At 44.0% G+C, this 13,956-nt stretch overlaps 1 protein-coding gene across 1 annotated transcript; it reads right to left on the bottom strand.

The window, feature by feature from the left end:
* Positions 1-3,978: 3,978 nt before the first annotated feature.
* LOC137562076 (probable N-acetyltransferase 16) lies at positions 3,979-12,216 on the bottom strand. Its single transcript, XM_068273414.1, has 4 exons — positions 12,037-12,216; positions 8,176-8,400; positions 4,421-4,671; positions 3,979-4,348 (listed from the first exon to the last, which is right to left on the bottom strand). Exons 1-4 carry the CDS (start codon positions 12,214-12,216, stop codon positions 3,979-3,981), a joined length of 1,026 nt encoding a protein of 341 aa, XP_068129515.1.
* Between the last annotated feature and the right edge of the window lie 1,740 nt (positions 12,217-13,956).

The raw sequence follows: 13,956 nt of genomic DNA, 5'->3' as shown, positions 1-13,956 counted from the left end.
TAGGTGAAAAGTACTGCCGAAATTATTCTGAGTATATACTCTCAAATCACGCCCTTTTCCCGCCCCTCTTGCTTAGTTGCTGGTGGCTTAAAAGGCATTTTATGACAAGGTTTGAAAATAAAACTAAGGAAAAAATTTAGCAGAAAAAGTGAATTGAATAAGGCCCCATATCTGTAAAAAAAAATATTCTAAATGGGCTTTTAAATATAAAGGACATCAAATTAAAGGACGTCGCAAAAATCTAAAAAAAATTAAAAGGTTACTTCTTTAAAACTTTTAAATACCCACTAATGAACTGACATCCTTAAAGAGACACTGAAGCGAAAAAAAATATTTGATATAATGAATTGGTTGTGTACTATGAATAATTACTAGAAGATTAGCAGCAAAGAAAATATTCTCATATTTTTATTTTCAGGTATATAGTGTTTTTTCTAACATTGCATCATTATCTAATATGTGCAGATTACACAACACTCAGCATTCAAAATGATTCTTTCAGAGCAGTCTGTGAACTAATGACCTCTCCTCTGGCAGAGAAAAAGAAAACAGTTGAGATAATAAAAGTCAGAAAACAGCCCTCTCCACGACTTTGAAAGTCGTAGAGCTTAATGGCTTTTTTGCATAGAGATAACAACTGGAGTTTCTTAACTCTTCCTGTACTAAAAAACAAATAGACTGATGTGTCTGATCTTAATGTTTTATTTCTTAGCTGTACTACACATACACATCATAATATCATAATTTTTTTTCCGCTTCAGTGTCTCTTTAAAAGGAGCACCTGTGCTCACACTTGATTCTTGGCCAAGGTAGTCCCGAACGGCTTCCTCAGCTGAATTCCATCTAGCATGTGCCGAAGGTGGGCTGAGTTATGGGATATATTCCAGTGCTGGGAAGCAGCGTCGATTCTACTGGCAACTGCTTGTTTTCTTTTTTTTATCAATTCTTAATTTTCAAAAAAGAGAAACAACAACAAAACATACAAAACATATCACATTTCTGTAAATCACACGCACAGGTGTGTGACAGAGAAGTTCTTACACACTGTCTGGATACAACAATCCCGGCCCGTCTCCCTCAGCACTATGGGTTATATCTTTAGATTTGACCCAATCATTCCAAATTTTCCCAAATTTTGCAATGCACCCTCTAGCTATGTACGCAGCCTAGTGTTGAGCCGAAATTTTGCGTTACTATAATTACGCATGCGAAATTTGCTATTACGATGCGAAATTATGGTAGCGTAATTGCCATTAAAATCGTACTTGAAAATACCATAAGCGTAATTTTCAACGCGTAATTTCACGTTTCGTTCATAACGTAATTTCGCGTTAAACCATAACGGAATTTCGCATTTCTTCGTAAATTCGTTTAATTCTATTAGCATCATTTAACTCTATTAGTTAGCCATTAAAAGGCATTATTTCTTACAAAACGTTGTTTTTTTCTACCTATATAATTTGTTTGGCTAACACGGTACAGAGCATCATTTAACTCTATTAGTTAGCCATTAAAAGGTATTATTTCTTACAAAACGTTGTTTTTTTCTACCTATATAATTCGTAAATTCGCAAATTTCGTAATTACTTGTTAGCAGGGTTGCTCGCGAATTTTCGCCAAAGCGATGCGAAGATGCCATTTTCAGGATCGCTTAATTTTCGCGAAATTTAGCTTAATTTTTTCACGTTTTCGTCTGCATGGCGAATTTTGATGCGAAATATCACTACATGGCGAATTTTATATGCGAAATAGCACATGTAGACAGTATCAGGGGCAACTATCGCGGACTCCTCGTAATGTGAAAATTAACGTGAAGATATTCGCCGAACTTTTCGCTTCTCGAAGTCTCGAAAAACAACTCAGCATTCCGTAACGTGAAAACTACGCAAAAATTAACGCTTACAGTAATATGAACTATCGCGAAATTACGTTATGTAACTACGCTTACAAACGGTAGCATGCAAGGCAAACGTAATTTCGCGATACCCACTGTAATGCGAAAATTACGCAAAAATTACGCTAACGCGGAATTTCGCGAAATCCTTCTTCATTACGATTATGTACTTACGGCCATAATCGTAATTACACTAATTACGCGAAATTTCGCAAAATCGTAATTATATCATTACGCTCATCTCTAACGCAGCCTTATACAAGTGAACTGAACTATTGACTAGTTTTTTCCAATACTGTAAACCAGGTGGTTCAGTATTCTTCCATTGTAGAACAATATCTTTTCAATAGTAAAATAGGAGTATGCCTATCAGGGCTCTTTGATGTCTGGTCCTGGCCAATCCCTCTGCAAGACCAACTGCTTGTTTTCTGAAGTCATTCCTGGGTCACATGACTGACTTTTCTAACAGGAATTATTCTGGCACAGGTCCATCAAATATTACAATTGCGCCAGTAACGGTACATTCCCCTATTCACCTCTACCTGCAATGAAAGGTCCAGGAAGGTCTGGGTGAGGTGAAAAGGTTGCTAAGCAACCATCAGCAGACTCCTCCCTGTCACAAATGAAGTTCAGCCATTTCTTTAGTCTGAATAAAGCTCAGTACACACCTTCTCTACCTCCATGTAGTATGAGGGTTCATCAGATTTTGAATATTATGAACAGATTGTGTAGGCAAACTCTCATACTTCATTGAGGTGGTAAAGCCCGGTACACACTTTCATCTATGATTGGCTAATCACTGACCAATTTTACCACCTTTGTGTAGTATGAGGGTTTACCATTACCGACACAATCTGCTCATAGTATTAAATATCTGTTGGCCCTTGTACTACATGGAAGTGGTTAAATTGGTCGGTAATTGGTACCAGCTGTACCAGGCTTTATTTTGGTCAGTGATTGGCCAATCAAAATGCATGGTGTGTACCAGGCGTGACTTCAGAGCTCTTGAATGTTTACCCTTACAGTGAGAGAATGGAAAAAAAAGAACACAGCCCAGTAATATGCAGGCTTGGGACTGTAAATACACATTTTTGTCTAATTATCAGTTTTTATTCTCTAAAGTGCTTTAATCCTACCGTGCAAAAGCAGCCCGGATTAAAATCAGCGTGCGCACGCTAAGCTTAGTCCTGTCAGTGCAGCGCACTGTTAAGTTATGCACGATCCTTCTAATTGCTACACGATGTCCTGTAGCACGACCGCGATACTTCACTAGCGCGGCCACTACTGTGTTAATTTTCTCCCGCACTGTTCTGTGTGGTAGGTTTAGCACACTTAGGCCCGGTTCACACTTGTGTTCCAGGTCCGGTTTCCCCGGACCCGGACGCACCGTATACTGTACAAACGGACCCGGATGTGAATGGATACATTGTTATTCAATGTATCCATTCACACCCGTCCGTCTGTCAGGATCCGGATCCGGTCTGCGGTCCAGGCTGCGTTCAGGATTTTTCCAACATGCAGCATTTTTCCGGAACGCAGCTCCGGCCGCCGCACCTGGCCCGGAACCTGACCATTTTCCCCGCACCATAGGAAGTGAAGAGAAACGGAAGTTTCCCATCACACTGGCAATAGGAACAGGTGCTTACGGCACCCGTCCTCTGCCACATGGGGGGTCCAGGTATGGACAGATGGGGGGGGGGAGGAGGCAGCGCTAACAGGACAACAGCCCAGGTATGTTTATTATTGTATTGTGGGCTGTTGTCCTGTACTCCCCCCATGCTGCCGCACCTGTTTAAAGTACAGTATCGGCAATCCGGAAGTGTTACTTTCCGGATGCCAAACTGATACTTTTTTGTCCGCAACCTGACCGGATCCCTCAGGATCCGTACGGTCCCAGTACGAGACCCGGACCCCCCCCTGGACATGGACATACGGCCCGGTTTCACACATAACACTAGTGTGAACCGGGCCTTAACGAATCAACCTGCATGGCACATATCAGTTCAGGTACTCTTCAAGTTTGATTTTCAATCTTATAAATTTCTAAAGACTTCTAAAGATAATACTGATTTTGAAGGTGTCCTTCAAGCGCCTCGAATGTCCATCTCCAGGATCACCTCATCGGTTGCTAGAATGAATGGTGTCTGTCCTTCAAACAAGTGGTTGAGTTCAGTCCGAAGACTCTCCTCTGCATACACAAGGCAGATTATATTACTGCCCACAGGGAGGTCTTGTATGGACAACTTAAGCTGCTGTACAACATGGATCTTAGCACATGCTGGGTCAACTCCGAACATGTCAATGTCTAGGCAATAGGTGGCTTCACCGTAGGGTATTGGGAATAGTGGTGTTCCGAGGCTGAGGAACCCTCTTTGAGAAGTTGTTGGGGATGATAAAGATAAAGGATGAGAACTATTGGTTTCTTCTTTGTCTGCATTGTTTTCAGGTTGATGCCTGTTTGCAATATCCATAGCATCATTTTTAGTAGACAGCGACAAAATACTAGAATTCTGGACTGCAGAATACATCCAAACAATCCCCTTTTTAAGAAGCATTTCCAAGTTAGACCTCTGAGCAGTGAGAGGAAGCCAATGTTGGACCAGGAGACCCCCAGGTAGAAGCTCTTCTGTTGTCTTTGTTCCTTCAAAGAGTCTAAGCACTTCACTAGGTTCCAGAATAGTGTAATTATTTGACTGTCCAACATTGCCAAGACGAGACTCCAACAGTTTGATGGTACCCTCAATCTGGTCAAAAGGAAGAATCATAGTCACCACAGCCTGGTAGAAGAAAGATAGAGAACACAGAATTTATCAAACTGGTTTTAAAAAATAAATCAGTATGTTACATTGTAAGTATTTTATTTGTATGGACTGAGTTTGAAAGCTATCTATCTATCTATCTATCTATCTATCTATCTATCTATCTATCTATCTCATGATATTACTGTAGAAGCCCCAATATCAGCCACAATGACATAGATGATCTATTCTAGAAAAGGTAAAGATTTGTGGTGGGAAAGGTGCTACAGCTACTGCTTGAGATGAAGTTCAATCCTGGATTAAATTTCCTTTTTAAAACAGGAGGTCAGCCATACTTTGCCAGGAAAAAAAAAACACATATATAAGTAGATAAATACTCAATCTATTTACATAACAGGTGTATCATACTGTCCACGTTTTGATTTCAGTGAATTGTATATAGTAAATGAAGAGAGTTCTGTTCCTGGCAGTCTCCATGTCTTTTTCCCACAGTCTGAAGCTAAATCCTGATGTCATTTCTTCTCTTAGTTCTCCTCCAATCTGCTGTGTCATTCTGGCTTGCTTGCTAATCACATGTGAGCACAGGATCATGTTTCAGCCAAGCCTGCCACACTGCAGTGTGCTCAGCCCAGTCAGAGAGGAGCAGGATTGTGGGAGGGAAGATGATAAGCTTCCCTCTCTACTGTCTTCCCTCTCTACTATTGTCTGGCAACAGCGAGACAATAGAGCCTGGGTAACTGAGAAAAGATAATGTCAGTTGCCCAGACATTTCTGAATAGAATGGAGAGCTTGCACTGCAAGGTGAGATTCGTGGCAGCATTATTAACACAGTGCAGTGTTAAAATGGAATTTGATGTTGTGGCTGACAATCCAGCTTTATCCACCTTACGACCGCCTAAGGCCAATAGGTGTCAAGTCCTGACGTCCTGGAGGTAAATGAAAGGGGGAAAAAACACCTTTGTTTACATTTGTACAGCTCTGCGATGTAGCGCAGCGCTGTACAGCTGGCACTCGGCTGTCCCTCAGAGTGGCTCGCATTGAAAGCCCTCTCATAGGCATCAGCGGGGAAGAGGACAGATCGCCGTCCTATGTCAATTTAGGAGGGAGAGGGAGGGGATTGGAAGTAAAATGCTTATTTTTTTAATTTAAAATTTAAAAAACGATTGCACCAGCAATCAGACACCTCCAAAGTAAAACCTGTTAAGGACAAGAAAAAGAGGTTAGATTCATTTGTGTGCTGAGTTGTATGGCTGTGCAGCACGCTGCCAAAGCTGCACAGCACTGATTTGTGAAAAATGTCCTGGTCACTAGGGCGGTGTAAGCCTGTGGTCCTAAAGTGGTTAAGCTGCCCATACATTAGGTGATTTTGAGAGCTGATCAACCTGGAGTGCTACAACATGTTTACCCAATCGAAATTGGTCTAAAGCTGTGGTCCTCAAACTAAGGCCCATGGGCCGAATGTGGCCCCCTGAGGGTTTTTTACCCGCCCCCACACACAAAATGTATTACTTATAGGTGTGGTCAGCTACATCTTTATATATTGGTGGTCCGCATATAGAATAGCCGTGCTGGCACCACCTATCCACATGAAATCCAGAAAGAAGTAATTTGCTGGTTTCCAATCAAATTCCACATCAGGTGACACTGCTGTCCACTGTAGGTTGTCACCTGGGTATGCTTCACTGTCTGGCCCGCAAAGACTTCCATTCTATGTATTCTCTGCCCCCCCCCCCCCCCCCCAGCAGTCTGAAGTATGTTGACCCGGCCCTCGACCCAAAATGTTTGGGAACCCCTGGTCTAAAGGATCGCTCAAACATGCTATAAAATCTTGGTCCCCAGTGCTCAATCTGTTGTACAGTGGTAGCAGCATTTGATGATATGATAACCGAAATACCTGACGGCCCCCTGGCCACTGTCCCCCAAGTGTAAAATGTCCACTTGTGCCCATGTGCAGTGTTTTAAAATCTCACTGGCATGATTTCTGGCCTCCCCTGCCATTACTGCCATACTGCGTCATAGGTGTCCTTCCATCACCGTGATAGCCTGTGCCACGTGGCCTAGGCCACGTGGCACCAGGCGTGTGTGTGATGTCACAGGTATTGGTGGAAATGGCAGGTGAGATTTTACAGAGCACAGGCATCGGGGGGGAGCGGGATTTTTTGATTTGGGAGGCAACCAAGCAGGTGGTGGAGGTTGCAACGCTAGGCTGAGAGTCAGGCTGGAAGACAGGTAAGATTTCTGATAATATTTGATCAGAGCAAGATCTGTTTCATCATCAATCTGCCTATATACATCGACTGATGTATGGGCACTTTTATAGAACCAATAGCCTCAGCACTCAGTAGATAATCAGATGCTTATTTGTGGACCTGAACTCTTGCACAGAAAAATGTGCCATATATGTATTTACAGAGTTTAGCTTGTTTAATTCCCTTTCATTTGTGTCATTTGTGTCTAATCCCAAATTATATTAGATTACACTCATAGATTACACCACAATAATGTTTCCCTGTACCCTTATATTGCATGCATTATCGCACTGTGTAGGACTTTTTGTAACTTTCTAAAAATTCATGCTATGTTACGAATTAAAGTATACCTGAATGTTATGCATATGTGTACTTAGCGAAGCCTCTCTGTTCACAGTTATATGCTCCCTTGTACTGCCTGAGGAAGTGGGATATACCCACGAAACGCGTTGCACCTTTTTTTGGAGTATGTAAATAAACCATTGTTGTCTAAATCGGCAATCTTTTGTGTCCACGTTGGAGGGGTAGGTTCACCTTGGCCTACTCCATTTTAAACGTTTTAAAAAATAGTTTTTATCATTTTGGCGCCTCTGTTCCATTACATCCTTATTGTGTCCAGCCCTGGTGGAGGGGAATTGGATTCTCTTTCTCCATCTCTACAGAGAGGGGCTTCTTAATCCTGAGTGAGGACAGGTCTAATCTCCTCACCTGCCTTTATAGTCGTTGCCTGGACGGTAACCCTGGTTTGTGAGTATATAACATTATACTTACTCATCCATACCTCATTTCCAGTACATACTACACTATATTGGCTCTCAGTGTCTCCTTCTTTTTTGTGTCAGACCTCTGATCATCCGGCGGCCAGAGAGAAGCGGGCGCATGGTACCCCCTGTGGACACCGCGCTGCATATGCAGAAGTGAAATATGACATCACTTCTGCACATTAGTGCGGTGTCCGTGAGGTCCTAGTGACCTCTTCTCACTGGTCGCCGGCTGATCGAAGGTCTGATGCTGACTGCTGGCATGCTACCTGATACATGATAGGCAGTGGGGGGGGGGGGGGGAGGATGAACCGGCTTCCGCATTTTGCCCAATGTGTGGATGCCCATGCTTGTGCATCAATTCCTGAGCAAGTAAGATTTCATTATTTTGGCAGTATAAAAAATTGTGTTCAGATTACTACAATTGATCATTTATGACTGGTTCTCATTAACATTAGTGAATTTATAGCACAAGACACAGGAAACACTACAAGTAAGATGGTATAGAGGACCTTAGAGTGGATGAGTCTGTACTTCTTTAGCATGGCCGGTGAAGGACGATTTACATGCGTCAGGAGGATTCTTTTCACTTTTGGATGGTCAACACGAAGTTTCTCTATGCAAAATTTCTGAATCATTCCAGCTACACCTTGTCCTCGTAACCAGGGGGACACACGGAGACCTTCCACCACAGCAGTCTCATCTTCATCAACCAACAGAAATGACCCAAAGCCCACCTGTAGAGGAGATATCAGCCGGTTGTTTTAGAGGGCTTTCTAACAAAATAAAAATAATAAAAAATCTCTGAACCTCGAGACCTCATAACCAAAATCCACATTAACAACCATACCAGGGAGGCCAATCATAGCAACGGAATTCAAGAAAATAGACAGGCATGTTATTATGCATGAATATAACTCAGGGGCGTCTCACCCACCAGGCAAGTATAGGCGGTTGCCTGGGGTGCCATGAGGTGGTAAGGCGCCATGAGGTGGTGAGGCGCATTCCCCCGCCGCTGCTACCGTGACCATGATTTTTTTTTTATATATTATATTACCTCCCGACTCAGTCCCCGGTGCTCGGCACGCTACCATGTGCTCAGCAGTGCCCCCACCTCCACTTCTCCCCAGCCAATAGAGCAATCAATACTGCTCTTCTCTGCCAGGCTCCTTCTTTAAAGCCGCGCCCCTTCTTCTCAGTAGCCACACAGATAAAGTGTTTACCTCGTGTGGCCCAGCCTTTAACTCTGCCCCACGCCAGTCAAACCAAGAGCCAGCGGCCAGCCAGCTTATGCCCCCGACAGTCTGACCCCCCGCCTGTGTCACTGGCTGCACACAGACACTGGAGCGAGACAGCCAGGGGACAGATGCAGTCACAGAGAGAAGAATGTGATGTGTCCGTGTTGGAGCCCCGCCCCGCACAAGACAGCAACACAGCCCGGGAGAAGGGAAGTTTCTGCTCCAGAGTAGTGATGGGAATTCCGGCTCTTCTCGGAGAATCGGCTCTTCTGAATCGGCTCCCATTAAAGAGCCGGCTCTTACGGCTCTGAATCGGCTCTTCATTAAATATCACTAAACACCACTCAGAATCGGAGTAAAAGCCCCGCCCCGTCTCCATGACAACTCCAGACTGCTTCTCTAACTGGGGCAATCCCTCCTGCTACTGCTCTGCTCCGCCCCATACACTCCTACAAGCTGCAAGAGGAGGACTACATCTCCCAACATGCCTCAGCGGCCTTTATTGCAGAGCAAAGCAGAGCTCTGTGGGGCGGCTGAGGCATCGGCTCTTTCAAAGCTGAGAAGAGCCGGCTCGTTCGCGAACCACCCATCACTACTCCAGAGATGATAAGCTGCATGCACAGGCAGAAGAGAAGGTATGCAGGCAGGCTGCTAAGAACACTTCCTGTCCTGTGTGCAGACTCCCAGTACTGTTATAACTGCTAGAATGTGCCCTGCTCTTTTGATACTAGAGTTTTCTTTGAAAGCTGGTTAGGCTGTAAACCTGTGCTTTAGTGCTGTGCTGTCTCTCCCTCTCCCCTCTCTGTTCCTCTGCCCCCTCTTCCATCTTATGCTGTCTCTACCCCTCTCTGTTCCTCTGCACTCTCTTCCATCTTATGCTGTCTCTCCCTCTCCCTCTCTGTTCCGCTACCCCCCTCTTACATCTTATGCTGCCTCTCCCTCTCTACTCTTTCCATCTGCTCGGATTACGTGTATTTTCTGGTGAAACGCTTCCGCATTATGATTATTTTCTGACAACGCTGCCCCATTACGATTATTTTCTGGTGAAACGCTGCTGCCCTATGATTAATTTCTGGTGAAATGCTGCTGCAATAAGTGTATTTTCTGGTGAATTGCTGCCACCTTACGAATATTTTCCGGTTAACTGCTGCTGCAATAAGTGTATTTTCTGGTGAAACACTGCCACATTACGATTATTTTCTGGTTAATTACGATTCTGAATTACGATAATTACTATTATTTTCTGATGAAACACTGCCGCATTATGATTATTTTCTGGTGAAACGATGCTGCATTATGATTATTTTCTGGTGAAACGATGCTGCATTATGATTATTTTCCTGGGGGGGAGGGGCTTGGGGGGGGGCGCCACAGGTTTTCTCGCCTAGAGTGACAAAATGACTAGAGGCACCCCTGATAGAACTTGTCTATTTTTTGAAAGACTAGAAGGCTTAATTTGCTATGGTTACCAGTTGATGAAAAACAGTGGAGAACCAACACATCTAAACCTGTAATAATAATAATTATTTACCGTATTTTTCAGTGTATAAGACGTACCTAGATTTAGAGGGCAAAAAACAGGGGGAAAAAATATATACTAAACCTGGTGTGTCCATGTTCCAGGAGCAACTCCCCCAATTATTGTGTTCTCCTGTGTCCCCATGTGATCTCCTGTGTCCCCTTCTGTCCCCAGGTGTATCCCTATCTCCAGTCCCCGCTCCCCCATTTATCTTCCGCTCCCCCATGTGTCTACTGCCCCTCCCACCCCTGTGTGTCCCCGCACCCCTGAGTATAACTATCAGAATCAGCAGCTTGGCTCACCTAATCCACGGCTCCTGCAGCAATCAGAGACCACTCCTCTCCTTCTCTGCACCTCTAGTGCCAGCTTATGCTGATCACATCATCAGCAGAAGCCGACACTAGAGGTGAAGTAAAGAAGAGGAGAGGTCTGTGATTGCTGCGGGAGCCGTGGATTAGGTGAGCCAAGATGCCTATTCTGATAGTTATACACAGGTGAGTGGGAGACACACGTGAGGCGAGCCATGGGGGGACAATGCAGGGAGTCCCTATTTTGGGGAGAGAAAAAAATGAGTCTTACATGCCGAAAAACACGGTATATATTTATTTTTACTGCCATAAGTAGCAACCCTCAGGACCTAGGATACCATAGTGAGGACGGCAAGGGATATATTACATCAAAAATGAGGATAGGACAGGTACTGAAGGAACTGCAGAAATGTTACAGTGTTGATGGCATGTGACAGGACTTAGCTGTGATACGGTGGAAGGATTGAAGTTTTCCCCAGAAACCGATGTTCCTCCAGTAGCAACATAGAGATGCTTGCTGGAACAGATCTTCTGCATCCAAGATTGATTGGGAATTAGAGACTCCACGGGTTCCTTTTCAAATTAATGGTTACAGTATAGAGAATTATTGGGAGGTTGGTACAAAAGTATATATCCTTAGTATTGTTTCACTTAGACCAGGTATGTCAAACCGGTCCTACAAGGGCCGAGATCCTCACACATTTTTGATACAGCTCAAATGAATTGATGGGTCTGAATTAGGAAAGGTGTGGTCCATCAGGTAGAACACATTGCTCTCTTTCTCAGTCCATCCTAAACACTGGCATGGATCTGGCCCTCCAGGCCTGGAGTTCGACATATGTGACTAAGACCAACTAGTCACAGAAGTATATACAAGGATATGAAATTCAAAACAAGTAGAGAAACCATCCATCCCTTAGCTGGTCATTTGCTGCTTGTAGGAATGGTGCTCCCAGACTTTATTTTGTCTGCATATTCCTTGCTTTTTCAATTTCTTGTCAGTATATGATCTGATGTTCAGATCAATATTGTATTATTGAGGCCTGAAGAAGGGTTGTCTAACCTGAAACAAGCCGGCATTACCGCCTTTATTGTTGTTCTGTGTTATTGGATGGATGCACTTTACATGATTGAAGACCAATTTTTGTCAAGTTTAGCCATTTTGAATATTAAAGATAAAAATTAAGACTATTTTTTCTTTTCCCGGAGTTCTACTTGTTTTAAATTTTACATCCTTTTCAAATGAATGACGAACAAGTCTAACTAATGCTGCAAATTAGACATCCAGTTCTGAGAATGAATACTTACAATCCTTCCCTCACTCTTGCCCAGAAACATGTGTCTTTTAGGATCTTTCAGCCAGGCATGGTATCGGAAAGGCAGGTAGTCTATTCCATTGTATATTCCCTCAGAGATGGACATCAGCTCCTCGTAGTCCTCAGCTGTGGATGGTACAAACTCTACAGGGGCCATAGATGGTTCAGACATGATGGTAAACAGCTAGCTGGAAGGAACGAGGTGGAGACAAGACCTTGCTTGTGCAAGCAGAGATTCCAAGTGTAGCTCTTCTAGCAGTGACAAGTCCAAAGAGCTGGAGACAAGGAGCGATTCTGCAGAGGATTAGCTCAAAAGCATTGAGATATAATATATAGCAATTATTGTATAATAAATCAGTAAATGAAACTACTTAGCTCCAAAGTACAAATAACAAAAACATGAGTGTTGTAAAGCAATTAGGTTCAAAGATAACATGTACTGGGAGAAAGCTGTTATCCATAAATTTTATGTAAACATCTCCGCTCGGCCTGATGGTTCTTTGATTTGCACACAAGCAAGAATTATGATCTTCTTATTGGCCATATCTAGTGAACAACAATGCATATACAGGGAGTGCAGAATAATTAGGCAAATGAGTATTTTGACCACATCATCCTCCTTATGCATGTTGTCTTACTCCAAGCTGTATAGGCTCGAAAGCCTACTACCAATTAAGCATATTAGGTGATGTGCATCTCTGTAATGAGAAGGGGTGTGGTCTAATGACATCAACACTCTATATCAGGTGTGCATAATTATTAGGCAACTTCCTTTCCTTTGGCAAAATGGGTCAAAAAAAGGACTTGACAGGCTCAGAAAAGTCAAAAATAGTGAGATATTGTAACGGTTGTGGAACTTCCTCCGTGATCAGCGCACAACGCGTGCGCTGATATGGCGGAAATCCTCCACAAGCGTATAATTGCAGGAACCCAGCAAAAGGTGCTACGCACCCGTAGAGGGAAATTCCTGTCGGCAGATGGCGTTGTGGAGTGCAGAGAAACCAATCCTCTGTACCTCCAGAAATGCCAGACAGGAATTGCACGAAGCGCAGAACGCAATCGCAAGAGAAGCGATTGCGAATAAGAACGAGCAAAGGGACAGGTTGTATGTGTGTGCACCAAACTAGTCGTCAACCCGCGACGGTGCACACACCACAGCAGATAAGAAGTAGGAACGCGATCGCGAGAGGTGCGATCGCCAGACGTGACACCAGGCTACAGCAAGGCGGAGCACGAGAGTAGCAAAGGCACAGCAAATCATACAATGAGGAGATACGGAAAATAACAAACGCTAACTGAACGCGATCACTGCACTCATTCGCAACAGTGCACGCGTTCATGCGCGGTCTCCACGTGATAAGCACAATAGAGACAAGCACGCCTAACTAACCATCGACAGACGAACATGAAACAGAGGACGCGAGCGCTTGCTTAACGGTTACCTCACCGAGCCTCCAGCAAGCGTTCGTAGCAGACAAGACAGACACACGAAAACAGGAACAAGCGAGAGATAGGATCCACAGCACTAGCGAAAGTGGCTAGCGCGATCCAGGAAGACACACCAGAAGGATCCACAGTACTAGCGCAGGATGCTAGTGCGATCCAGGTACAGAGTAGCAGAACAGAAGGATCCACAGCACTAGCGCAGGATGCTAGTGCGATCCAGGGAGGCAGAACAGAAGGATCCAAAGCACTAGCGCAGGATGCTAGTGCGATCCAGGTACAGAGTAACAGAACAGAAGGATCCACAGCACTAGTGCAGGATGCAAGTGCGATCCAGGGAGGCAGAACAGAAGAGATAGCTGGTAGCAACCGCTGCACCAGCTATACTCCAAGAACAGAGATCAGAACAATCTCCTGTCGACCACCGCTGGGACAGGACAATCGCAACAGAACAAACAAAACAGATAAG

This window comes from Hyperolius riggenbachi, chromosome 3 (genome assembly GCF_040937935.1).
Source record: "Hyperolius riggenbachi isolate aHypRig1 chromosome 3, aHypRig1.pri, whole genome shotgun sequence".
Taxonomy (NCBI): domain Eukaryota; kingdom Metazoa; phylum Chordata; class Amphibia; order Anura; family Hyperoliidae; genus Hyperolius; species Hyperolius riggenbachi.
Note: the sequence above shows the minus strand (reverse complement) of the source record. Positions and strands in the feature narration are given on the sequence as shown.

Coding starts and splice junctions, on each gene's coding strand:
- LOC137562076 (XM_068273414.1), bottom strand. CDS start 12,216: ATGTCTGAACCATCTATGGCCCCTGTAGAGTTTGTACCATCCACAGCT. Junction 4,672..8,175: donor ACAGACTCATCCACTCTAAG/GTCCTCTATACC, acceptor TTCTTCTACCAG/GCTGTGGTGACTATGATTCT. Junction 4,349..4,420: donor AAAAAGGGGATTGTTTGGAT/GTATTCTGCAGT, acceptor TATTGCAAACAG/GCATCAACCTGAAAACAATG.